Source organism: Homalodisca vitripennis, chromosome 2 (assembly GCF_021130785.1).
Source record: "Homalodisca vitripennis isolate AUS2020 chromosome 2, UT_GWSS_2.1, whole genome shotgun sequence".
NCBI classification, from domain to species: domain Eukaryota; kingdom Metazoa; phylum Arthropoda; class Insecta; order Hemiptera; family Cicadellidae; genus Homalodisca; species Homalodisca vitripennis.
Genome location: NC_060208.1, coordinates 98,180,090 through 98,193,958, shown reverse-complemented (window position 1 = coordinate 98,193,958; position 13,869 = coordinate 98,180,090). Strand labels below are relative to the sequence as shown.

Below are 13,869 nucleotides of genomic sequence, written 5' to 3'. Positions count from 1 at the left end.
ATCCTTATTGTAACATATAATGACGGTAATTTTCTAAACTCCTACTATTACTTCCCAACCAGGGAACATAATTATATGTCCCCTAACCAAATGTTTGGTTGATTTGAACAACTATTGATGAAAATATATTCTAAACAGAGACTAAGAAATACCACATAGTATTTTCAACTAGTGCCACAATCAATGTTTTGAGCATTGATTGGGAAATATGGGACTTTATAGGCCATTTCAAAGAAAGTTAAAGTAAATTAGGTTCTCTTTAGGATCTGTTATCAACGTGTTTTTTGTACTCTGCTGTAAATAAAACTAATATTTACACACAATACGTATACTGGTTTTTATCTACTGTCAAAGTGACTAGATTAGCTTCATAAATTGATGAGTTATATAATAAGGTCCATAATATACCAGAAATCAATCATGTAAGCCAAAAGAAACGGCAGGAAAGTGGAGCGGTGTTTTACCAGAAACCTCTGTTAGACAATATAGAGTGAGAAGAACATAACAATGTAATCATATACAGTATAACTAAGAAAAGCCAATAACGTGAAATTTCAATTTATTTCTTATATTACTTTTAAAATATTCTTTCTATTATTTATATTAATTTTTAAGTTTAGGATTTAGGAGATTCCGTTATTATTTTTTAGTTTCCAAACAAATAAGCTTTAGTAACATTTGTTTAGATGGAACATTTTTATTACGACGTACCCGTTCCATTTTATTTCATATAAGGAAGGGGTATTATCAATTGAGCAGAAGTGGATGTTGCCACACCTGTATCATTGATGGTGACTGAATTGTATGCAATTGGTTGTGGTATGTAGATTACATCCATAACTCGAGTGGAAGTTTAATTTGTTCGTGTTTAAAAGTTGATAAAATTTACGAGTTCTGTGATTAATATTGTGACTATAGGTAACGAAGATAGTTCGCTTTATGTCCTGATAACGAATTCCGAGACTGTGAAAAATATTTACGTCATCGTCGAAACTCCCCACCCATTGTTCTGTGCCAGTGTAATTTAACGTGTTTTAATCAAAAATGCAGGCGATTAAATGTGTGGTCGTTGGAGATGGGTATGTAATCTACTTTTGCATTGTTTCTGATGTATAGATATGTTACTGCTTCTCCTTAAAACTCCTAACTTCACACTAGTAAGATAGGAGCTAGGTTAGGCCACAACCTTGGGTGTTGGTTAACTCCACTGAAAGTGACAAGTATACATGCAAATAATATTTCTGTATATTGGAGCAAATCCCTTATGGTTTTTTAATTGTTCTATAATTTTATGAACAGATTGAAATGGTAACTGATGTTTAAATTTAAGTTAATATAGACTGTAAATACAGCCCTAGCCTATTGTAAGGCCTAGGCTTAATGTCAGGGTAACCTAGATATATAGATATTCTGAACTTACCATGTAATAGTAAGTTATAGTTTTAATTTTGATTATTAACACTTGAAAGTACAATGGTCATAGGCAATATATACTATATACGTACACTGCCTCAGCTACATTAATGACAATATAAATTCAAAGGAGTTCAATAACTCTTGTATTAATGATGTTATGCAATTTAAACTATAATTCTCTATAACATTGGTAAGAACTATCATAGACAATTTATATTATTTACTTATTCTAGTGCTCGCTGTCCTATTGCCTAAATCATTACTAATTTAGGCCTAACCTTAAACATACATTGGTTTAGTCCACCTCACTTGGGTGGTCGCGAGTTACTGTTGGTCTCACTAACTTGATGCTGTTTGCCTCGCTAAATTGTTTTGGTATAGCATGGTGGATAATTTATTTATTGCCTGTCAGTTTATCACCATGTACAAGAAGTGTTGCAGTACTCTTGTCTTTTGCCGTTGCCTTAATCGTCACCTCCACTCTTTCACTCTTGATATGGTGTCTCTTAAAATATATCTTATTTATAATATGGGTTTTCATGGTGTCAGGTGAAATAGTATTAACCGTTTGTGCTCACAAGGCCATCAGCACTGGCCACACCAAAGTTGTGTTTGAACACACATAAGATCATTTCTGGACTTTCCGGTTTTGTCTCTCACGATTTGGAAAGTGGCGGCAGAGGGTGCTTGTCACCGATTGGTGCTACTACAGTTAGTATGATCCTTTTCTCTTTTGGGATTGTGTGGGTCTCAAAAATCTGTCTGGTGAGAGCTTTATTCTGAACTTTAAATAAGGAATCTTCTTTGTTGAATTCCTCAAGCCAAACATGAAGAATGCATTCTGTTTGGTGATTTTTCGTGTGGTATCATTGAATGATATCATATCAGTAAAATCTACTGCACCCATGTTTATGCAGTCATCAAGTACTACACTTTTGTATATTTTAGCTTTGTCTCTCCTCTTTTTCTTATTTCTATCATTTTAGGTTTATGTACCTGAAGAAATCATGGTTACATTTCTTCGATCATACTACGTCAGCACAAGCAGCTTTTCATTACTCCAGACTACATATTGGGCTTTGTCCATTTTTTGAGGCATGTATGGTAGACTTTTACTGTTAGCTCTAACCGTACCACAGGCACCGGTGTCATGTTCATGAAACCATTCAAACAGCGCAGGGCTTGAATACTAATTGTCAACAAACAGTATATGATTATTATCCAGATGGGGCTACATAAGAGTCAAATCATTTTTACTGAGGTTTATGATTCTTCATACTCTTGAATTGTAGGTGGTTCCCTTTCCTGTATATCCAACACAATGCTGGTATCACAAGCACATATAAGACAAATATTTTGATTCTAAAGCGTTTACGCTCTGTCTGAATGTACTGTTTGAAGCCAAGTCATCCCTTCCACAGTATTAGGCTCTCATCTATCGCTAGCCATTGATCTGGAGCATAACTGAAAGAAAACTTTCTACTGAGAGTTTCAATGACAGTAAGGATTTTATAGAGTTTATCACCTTCGTTTTCAAGTGAATTGTCATCTAAATGTTATATTTTCAATAGGAGTAAAAATTCTGTCTTGGCTAAGAATTGTATGAAAAATTGGAGTGTCGCAACAAGGGGTCAGTGGAACAGTACAACTTGTAAGAGACATTTTTTGCAATGAGACATGAGGAACTTAGACGAAAACTCTGATGTCAAAAAATCAATGTATTTTTTCCAAACCTGAGTAGTTGTTTACGAATGCTTGTTTCCTTACACTCATGGGAGATCTTTATCTCTGCTGTGTGACTTGTACTTTTAGCTGCGTCACCAGTTAATTATATAGGCCTATGCTTAACCCTTTCAGGGCCAGGACCAAATATGAGATGTTGCAACATTTTTTCACATATCATATCCGCTTGTGACTAGTCAAAAGTGCCAGGCTAAAATTGGCGATTTTGCAGTCTCTTAGATTAAAATTTATAACTTTTCATAAAAATTAGAGAATGACCTAAATGTTGCACTAAATTACTCGTATTTGATATATACTATCAACAAAAAAATATATAGATGTAGTTTTAAGTAATTTTAAATTTAAAAAAATAATGTATTTATAGATTACATAAAAAAAATTATTTTTTTGGTATTTATTTACAATACCGTGACCATGAAAAATGGACTTTTTTTCATGGGTTGGGCATTTATAGCCAAGTATTATTATCACAGGTGCATATAAACTGGGGGGAAAGTATATCATTGTATTATATTGATGCCTTTCGGCCATTATTGCATTAAGGATGGAAAATAACCGACAAAATTTTGTCGAACAACACTTGGAGGGTTAAGGATCAGGGGCATCACGTGATCTGGGATTCGACTTTTGCAAGCTCGAGTTAATTTTTTTTCTAAAAGAGCAAGCAGTGCGCAGCACTGCGCAGCGGGCAGGCATCGTTGACAGGATTAACGTCATCATTTCAGTAAAATTGCCAGAGGTACTGTCAAAAACAGAGTTTTCAGAGGATTTCAAAAAATCGTAACTCCTTTGATTTTCGTTGCCGACGAATTTTTTCTTCACTATTGTTTTCAGGAAAAATTGTAGTTTTCAGGAAAAAAAAATTAACATACCTTTCCATGGTCACGATTTTGTAAATTGATACCATTTTTTTTTGTAAATAACTAAAAAAGGAAAAATAATTTTATCCTGGGAAGCTATTATATTGTACATTTAGAAATTTTGTGTTATTTCTCTCATAAATAAATTTTTCTAACTTATTCAAAAGTTACACTCATGGTAACTACTACACACAATATCTAAGCACGTAACTACTAACACTACTAATAAAACCACAAAATAAAATAATGAAGAAGAATCCAGCATAAAATAGTAAGATTACATTTAAGCATAGCCTAAAGAATTAACAACAATAGATCGAGTCAGCTGATAATGTCACATGACAATTACAAAATAAAAATGCATAGACCTCCAAAATAAAAATGATATTCATATTAATTATCTACAAGTATACCAGGGATTAAAAAAACATAAAACTTTAATCATTTGACGTCCGTATTTATTTAAGAAAACGACAAATATCAAGGCGACTATATATTGCCGCCTGGCGCTTTTCAGACGCGATCTATAGCGGCAATATATTATATTCCGCCTGGCCCCAAAAGGGTTAAAGATTACCTTTTCTCCCTATTTTTCTTCGAACATGGAAGGATTTTTTTTCTACATGAGAACAATCTAAGGTTTCTCATGAACCCTTAACTAACATATAACTAGGGAATTGAAATCAGGTTTGCTTAAAAGGCTGGCCTTGTTTATTACTTGCACAATTGAAGGAAATTCAATCTGTTTGCTGGATGTTTTAAATAATTTTATACATAACATAATGGATGGTAATGTCACTGTACTTTGATGAACTGTTACATCATTAGGTACTCCACGCTAGAAACCTGTAGCTTAATACAAGTTGTAACATTTTTTGTGTTTAAATAATAAACATATATTGTTTTTCTTTCTAAAAATTTCTTTTAAGATCTAAAAAAAGGGTTGAAAAATAAACAATAAAGTTTTGTTACATAACAGTAGGCCTATAAAAGTATGATTATTTCAAATAAACATCAACACGTTTTTGTAATAAACTTTAGTTGGATTAGATAAGTAGCACAGTAATATTTCCTCTTGGTTCTTTACCATGTGTTTCCTCTTGCTTCAATAACAAAAATCTATATTTTGGTTTTCAGACCTGAGTAGTTGTTTACAATTGCATATTGTTCTATGGTCTATAGGTCTTTTTGCCGATAACTTGCATAAACATCGCTATAATTGTAACTGATGTTTCATCAGAAATGCCCAAAAGTAAAAATAAAAACTTAATATATATTAACGAAGGTTCAAACCGAAAAGAAATTTTGATTGTTATATAAGTTGGTGAATAATTTCATTCCTCATAAAATTAAATATATTTATCTATTTCATATACTTTGTCCCACACGTACTCATAAAGTCAAATGCCTGCAAACCTTAACTAACATTATACGAGCAGAAAGATCTTATGATTTAGATATTTCGAATTCTACAAGATTTACGGTAGCGTGCGCCACAGCGTGTAGCTACTGAAAATAATGAACAATGAGAGCGATGTCTGCAAGATATGCGGCACAATGTGTAGCTACTGAAAATGACAAGCAACGAGAATATTGATTAGAAGAACAAAGACATCAAATGGAAGCCGTCGTAGGGCTTAAGAACATAAATACCGACATATAAATATGCCATTACTGCAGCTGTGCAATATCACGCTTTAGGACCATTTGAAATTTTATGTATCCATTGCGGTGCATTGAATTTCCCTGATGAATGGGTTTCTAATTGCATAAATAGAAATTCTTGTTGTGACTGTTATTTGCATGGACGAATTTTAATGGAGCAATCAAAATTTTCAAATGAAACTTTTTTTAAACTGTCACCCATATTCGTAAGAGTTTCATAACAAAAATAAGAAACATAAATCTTTTGCTGTATCATCCTTGTAGTGTTATCATTTGCGGACAAGTGTATATCATAAAATGAATTCCAAAACATGATTTACAAGAAAAAGTATTGAACAAAGCTTGGTTTCCTGATATTTATTAATCTATGTTTAACTATAAGTTTAAAATACTTTGGGGGACTGTAGCTTATTGGAAAGGAATGCATTTCTAAAAATATGTTCATTTAATCATAACGGCATCTTTTTTTACATGTGCTCTGCAGTTCCCTACAGTAATTTTTGGGAGATTATGTTTAACTTTGTAAGATCTTCCTCTCCTCTCTCCCCCCCAAAGACTTAAAATCCCATCTGGTATCTTCAGTAAGTCAACCAGTCTGATCAGTGAGAGGGCAGATAATAATGCTTTTGTTGGTGATCTATTCTAACTATAGTTTTTGGAAAGAAAGAAAGAATCTATAAGCGAGCAATGTAGTCGGCTGTCAGATTGAGTGACAGCCACACGGTCAGTTAGCTGAGAGCAGAAATAACTGTTACTCAGTGCAGTAATAGTCTCAAGATAGCTTGCAATATTGCCATTCTTTTGATCCTGCATTGCTTGGAACATACAACAACAAAAGTTGCCAAAATATTATCTACGGTGATATTTGTTGTATTACAGGAAAGTGTTGAAATAATCTTTAAAAGACTGACCAGCTAAGATTTGATAAGGTAAGAGAAGATGGCATCCCTACTGAAAATGGGCTAAAACATGTTTTGTGCAAAAGCATATAGAGGCATTATCTGTTCAGTAAAAATGTTAAATCATGAACCAGATTAAAGATAATGCATTTTCTCAGTAAAATTGCTTTCTCAATTTTTTATATATTTTTTTGTTAAATAAATCAACCAAAGTTACTGTATACTTTGTTAAAAGTTGTACTTACAGAATTTTTTAAAAGCATTTAACCCACAAAATAATAATCCTTTCAACACAATAATTACCAGTTGAATAGTTTTATTTTTAAAGCTGTAACGTACTGCTAAGCAAACACTTGCAAATAAAAAATCACATTGATTTCTACGAATCTAGCAGGTAGTGTCGAAAGGAAAGGTAATTATAAAAAAATCCTCAAAAATAAGTGTTTGAGGATTTTCGTGTATAATAACAGAATAGTGAATTTCGTCTCAAGACATTCTCAAATGAAATAATAAGTTGAAGCTTGTGGGTCATAATATTGGATGTAATAACTTCTAATATCTTATCTCTACTGTCTATTTATTCATTGGTGAATACCATTTTGCTGTATTTGTGAATAATAACACCAGAAATTATTGTCATGAACATTTATACATCTGCAATTGTTTAGCGTGGTGCAATATAAACAAAATACATCCCATATTTATTTCTCTAAACTACTTAGTTTATTTGTAGTCAAATTTCTTACTCATTTAGTCTAATGATGTATACTGACTGTTCTGTACTGATAAATAAACTTACAGAGACTTGAAATGGTTCGTGCCTGGAGGGGTGAAGGGTTTGAGGGAAATGTGGGTTGATACGGGTAAGAGGAGTGGGTTGGACTGTGGACTACTAGCATTATTGCAACATCAGGCTGATAAGACATAAGATCTTTATGGCTGTGAACCATGTAATAAACCACGTTGTGGTATTTGCAAAATTATGGATAAGACCGATCAATTCCAAAGTAGCGTCACTAAGAAAACTTATCCAATAGCTGGTAAATTGGACTGTACCTCCAACAATTCAATTTACCAGCTAACCTGTAGGTTTTGTCCCAAGGACTACATTGGGCAAACCTCAATTTCTTTGCGGGTAAGAATGACCAGTCACCGTTTTTTTTATTAATCACAGACAAAAAAATCAGTAGCCTTACACGCTATCCACTATAACAAAAGCTTTGAGGATTGCTATAAACTCTAAGCTATAAGCAAAATTAAAACTTGTGAAATTAGCTCTTGAAATGATTTGAATCTAAGGGATAATGAATTGGCACACCAACTTATATTAACCCAGGAGCACTCGCGAGTAAGATAGTCACGCGGTTACTCGCGTGTTAGGTTTCTTCTAACATTTGTGTCTAACCAAATAAAAGACCATCGTATGTCCAAACAATATTTATTTATGTTAAAAACCAAAATTCCTCTTTAAAAGTGATTAACTGACATGACTTTACAATGAATTTTATAATAATATTTACTATCCCAAAGTACATTATTGGTAGTTAGTAAATAAAAAAAAAATAGTTGTGTAAAAATGATTATCCAAGTTTTCTTGATTTATTTTATTGATTTTCATCATTGTCATGACACTGTGAACACGTTAGAACAGTCTGTGCAGTGTGCTCTTTACAGATAGGAGATGAACAGTTGCTACAGGTTTGCTGTGTGAATCTGTTTTTGCGCATGGGACAATAGGCGCAGCGAGGCTTCCCGTCGACTCGACGTGGTTGCGGCGGTGGTGGTGGAGGGAGTTTAGCCACCCTCCTTATTTTTTGTTTCAGTTCGCCCGGCAGGTGAGGGATCGCTGCTCTTCTTTCAAGGTGTGGCTGGGTCAGGGCTTTTGCCAGCTGCATTAGATAGCTCCGGCTAGACATGGTTTCTTGAGTATTTGCTCGGAACACAATCTGAGAATTTATTGCTCCTACGTTTAGCATACAGAAGAACAATGTTAGGGGCCATCGGTTGCTTATTCTGGAAACATCATACTCACTTTTCAGACGGTCAACAACATCCACACCCCCCTTCGTTAGGTTGTAAAATGTTATGATTTCAGGTTTGAGCAGGTCTCCCGAATCTTCATCAATTCTGTCATCCTTACGCATAGTTGACAAAAGTAAAACATTTTTTCCTCTTTTTGGAACGTACGAGGTCAATGTGCATTTGTTTGGAGGTTTTCCAAATACAAACATACTGTTTCTCACTGGACGATCTTTTATGTTGCAAAGTTCAGGTGGGATTTGGGGCTTGTTCTTGCGGATAGTCCCTACAATAGTTAGTCTATGGTTTGCATATAATTCATTTGCAAGGACACTGGTGAAGTAGTTATCAATTGTTACATTACGTCCTGTATTCTCAATGGGTTGAATAAGGCGTTTCACAACTCTACTAGCATCATTTGGTAGCAAATATGGTCCTAGGGGCTGTTGTGCAGGATACACTTCCATTTTACTCGTGTAAAATGTTCTAGCATCTACGAGGGCATAAACTTTGAGACCATATTTGGCCGGCTTGTTGGGAATGTATACTTGAAACTTACAGCGACCACGAAATGCTTCCAGCATTTCATCAACTGTAGCGTATTCACTTATAGAATATGCTTCGTCACATTTTGTGACAAACTTTTCAAAAAGCTCTCTGATTGGAGCTAAATTGTCAATACTTTTTCTAGCAGCTCTTGTATTTTTATCATCAAACCTTATACCTTGAACCAGAGTTTGAAAACGTTTTTTTGCCATGACAGCTGAAAAGAATTCTGGACATGTGCCATCGTTGCTCCATAACTCGTCAATATTCAAATGATGTGCCTTTTTTATACCAGCCATATACAGTGTGCCAATAAAAGCTTTCATTTCTAGCACATCTGTTATTCCCTTATACCACGTGAATATGATTGGCTCATCAACATCAATTTTTCGTTAGTACAGCAGCGCACAATATGCTCAATAGTATTGTCCGGAAAATAAAAACCCCAACAATCTATAATTGTATTTTTGCCTCTTGCCACATTTTTTACACCTGTTAATCTTGTTACCACATTTTCCCTTGGAGTTCGGGTGGGTCGTGCCGATGAAGGGTTATGTACATACCAGTTAGTAACACCATCCTTTCCCACGAGTGTCGGTCCGCTGCTAGTGCCGACGCCACTGCCTTCTCCTTGATGCGCACGTTCTGGAACCAGTTGTTGTGGTAGCTCAACTGTATCATCTGATTGTTCTGAATGTGTGTCCTCTTCGTGGCGTTCGGGCTCAGCATCCGTGTCAGAAAATACTTCAGGAACTAGCTCGGGCTCGTTGTCAGACGATCCACTTACGTCTTCCTCATCTTCCAACCAACCTAATATACGAAAATCATCCACCCGTTCCATCATTTCACTAAAACAACCAAAACATCACTTTATGTTACATTTATGTCCCCGCACAATTAAAATAAATTAAAAAACCTAACTGAAAATAATAAAATTGTTATCACTTAACAACTCGCGCGTTCAATTATGTCTATCAAGTAGAAGGACGTGACCACTCGCGTGTTAGTTTCACCCTAACGGGAGGGACGCGCCCCACTTTTGACCACCACAGTTCCGCCCCTACACCCCCCACTACCTTTCTACTCCTACCCTCATTCTTAGAGATGTCTCGGCGAGGCAATGACGAAGTCTCAGAATTATAGATATAAAAACATAGTTTTTATTACAAAAAACACAAGAATGTTAGATTTTATCTAACGGTGCGAGTGATCTCGGGTTAAAATCAAAACAACCATATGGACTTAACATTTGCTAAATTATTGTTTTCCACTTGAATCCTTATATTCTGATCTACAAATTTACCTAAATTCAAAATTACATTATATTATGTTGTTATTATTTTTTTAAATCAACAACTAATAAAAACTTGTGTGAATGTAATAATTGTTATTTACATTTAGAAAGTTTGTTATCAGGTGTTTCTTCTTTTGTTTGTTTATTTTATTCAGTTTATGTTTATAAACAGTGTACTTGAGAAAGTTGCAATTACAATGAAATATTTTACAGTCAATAATAATTATTGTAGTTTTCATTTCTTGTACGCATTTGTACTGTATGTCACTGAACTCCTAAATGGCTGTATCGGTTTAAATGAAATTTGTTGTGTGTCTTCAGGTGGATTTGAGAATGGTTTAGATTTACAATTTGATCCAATTTAAATAGTTTGTTTAATTAATTTTTTATTTATAAATTGTTGATGTTGGAGTGTTTTCAATAGATGCACCAGATTGCTCTATGACACGTAATACAAGTTGAACTGATACTTAACAGCTGTTAACACTTTCAGCTGAAGTTCATCAAAGAGGCAGAAACATTTTTTTACTTTTAAATTTTAGTAAATATTAAATTATTGTGAAGTGCTTGATCAGTAGTATAATGCAGATTGAAAAAACGAAGTTATTTAATTTTAAATTTAGATCACACCAATGATCAATAATCCATCTAATGCAATGGAAATGCTATTATAAAAACTACCTTCTTGTTTAAAGCTGTGAATGTTTGCCCATAAAGTAATCGAATTTGGTTAACTCCTTTAACATTGTATATGACATTTTTACTGTAGTGATAGAAAAGCAAATGAGGATAACACATTCCTGCCCTTATACTAGAAGCATATACCCCTTATACATATTTATTGATCGGTAAAAATATCAAAATCACTTAATCAGCAAAATTTAATCTAAGTTGGATTCCGAAACCAACATATGAGACAATTTTTTTAGTCAGTGCAACAGCATAAATCAATTGTGGAACCGTAAATATATTAGACCCAAGTGAATTTAAACAACAAGAACAGACTCATGTTGACCGCAGCAACTTTTTAGTTGTACGATACACTTTTGTCATTGGGATAAAAAGACTAATTTGGGATTATAACTGAAATCATCGGAGAACTTCAATAAATTATCATGACAATGCTGGAGGGAAATACGAATCTTATAAAAACTGTTTCATTTTAGGACTTAAGAATCCCAAAACAGTTCTTCTTTTAACTTAAATCTAAAATGGATCAGGAGATCGGAATAGCTTTGAGTGACTATCGATTATCTCTAGACTGTTTATTATTTCCTAGAAAAAGAATACATGAATATATTGTCCAGTTTTCAACAGGAAATTGCGTGTGAAGCCGCGGGTAACTGCTAGGATATATATATAATTCCTTTGGTACATGGAACATACAAAGTTATAAATGTAATATGTACAATAGCTCACTCAAAACTCCTGCAAGGAAAAGCAATCCATTATATCTCATTAGCAGTATATTGCAGACATGCAACTTTCCTGATTTTTTTGTGGATTTCCAAATAGTAAGAAAATTACCATTATAAAAAGATTTTAGTAGATGCTGGAAAGACAGGCTTTCATATGATAGTGTGAAACCGAAAATAGTAATTTTCAGAAACTTCCAGTGAAACCTTTTCCAATAAGAAATTTTTATAATAAGCTCCGTTACATCTAGAAACCATGCTCAATTTCTAAGTAAGATTTATGGGAAAAAATCCTCAATCCTAGTATGCATTTAAATTAAAAATCCGTTCATTCATTATAAGCAATAGAGAACACTAGTTAGACGAACATGAATTATCTGTATCGTTTCCAATTGGTTTCCACTGCAGGTATCTTTTGTAGGTCAAACCATGTAAAATGAAGTTCAGTTATATTTTTTAAGTCTATCAGAGTGTAATATGAGGATGCAACGTCATTTAATAGGGAATTTTAAATATGAAAAATAAACTGTTACGCATGTGTGGTTAGAGCAGCCCCAAGATATACAGCTATTACGCAAATAATACTAATATTGGAAGGTAGTTGCCATTCAAGGTCATATTTCTTGTCGATCCCAACTAACACAAACATTATGACTCATGAGTTCGTGACCCCATGAAACCACTGAGGTTGCTTGGGTTTGGGTTTAGGTTTATGTTAGAATTTTTCCTGGTCTCTACAGTTTACAAAACTATTAAATGAATGCTATTATCATTAGAACAATCAAAATTTAACTGTCAAGGTAAAAAGTAAACCATAACATTACCTTGCCAAAGTACCGCATTATGTAAATCCAACTTTGTCTTTGACCCTTTTGGGATCTGACTTTGTCTTTGACAAAATTGAATATTTCTCATCTCACTGGATTTTTCAATTGTAATTGAAAATAAAAAAAAAAAATAGATACAATGTGATCTGTAAGTAGTTTAATTTTGACTTGACTCTTCTAGTTTTCAAAACATTCAATTTTGAAAGCTATTTTCTTTAAGTTTATAAAGTTGATAGACAAAATTACTAACACAATATTTAATAGATTATACAAAAATTAGTTTGTTTGATGTCAATGTGCTTGTGCAGTGAAGAATTTAAATTGATATTCAATCCTCCCTAAGCATAAACATCTGTTTTTATTTTACTGACTCCTAATTTGATCATCCTCCTGTCCAGTACCAGAATACTTTAATTCAGTAAAGGATTTATTATGGTGAAGAAGAACTTCAAAAATAAATTTCAATATTCTAGCTTGAACAGTTATAAAAATTTCGTAAAGGCAGACAAATGTGGTTTTTATTTAATCTCTGAGCTTAATTTTGTTAAATATGTATTTGGAATATAGCTTTTGAATATAACGTTATTGGTCCAATGTAAGAGAAAAGTGCATGCATCAAAGGAAAGCACAAAGAGATTCTATTAGCGACGTGCAGGGAAAGAGTTAAATGGACGACCTGGCCACATAAAACCTATCATCTGGTGAACAGCTGTTTTTGTCCCACCCCACACTGTGCCACCTCTCTCTGTTGCACAAAAACTCTCCATTCAACTCTTTAAATACCTACAGAGCGTTTAATAGGTCACGTCTAGTGTGAACTGTCTATATGAAAGAGGCCATGCTAGAACATTTATTAAATCGATACTGTTGTTAAAACTTTTATGGTTAATTTTTGTCACATAGTTATTTAAACCCTCAACTGGTAATGAACATTATAATGTCGATCTGACAAGCATGTCTTTTGACAGTTCATATAGTACATAAATCAACACTACCGCCACTATTTATATACCATTTCAAAGAGAAAGAATTGCTGATTTCAACAGTGAAATTTGTTTTGCTGTTTTGGCAACAGTGATGTCTTAAAACTTCTAGAAAGCCATTTTGAAAATTAGTGGTATATTATAGGTGTAGTTTATAATGTTTGTTTATAGCTTTTTAGGCTATGCTATGGTAAATTGTGGA

General features: G+C 33.7%; 1 protein-coding gene across 1 annotated transcript in view; it reads left to right on the top strand.

Annotated features, from left to right (window-relative positions):
• Positions 1-772: 772 nt before the first annotated feature.
• Positions 773-13,869, top strand: part of LOC124354401 (ras-related protein Rac1) — a 70,430-nt gene continuing 57,333 nt past the window's right edge. The window contains exon 1 of the mRNA XM_046804829.1: positions 773-1,079. Within this exon, the coding sequence (XP_046660785.1) occupies positions 1,045-1,079 (35 nt within the window). The 5' untranslated portion in view covers positions 773-1,044. The remainder of the gene's footprint in view (positions 1,080-13,869) is intronic.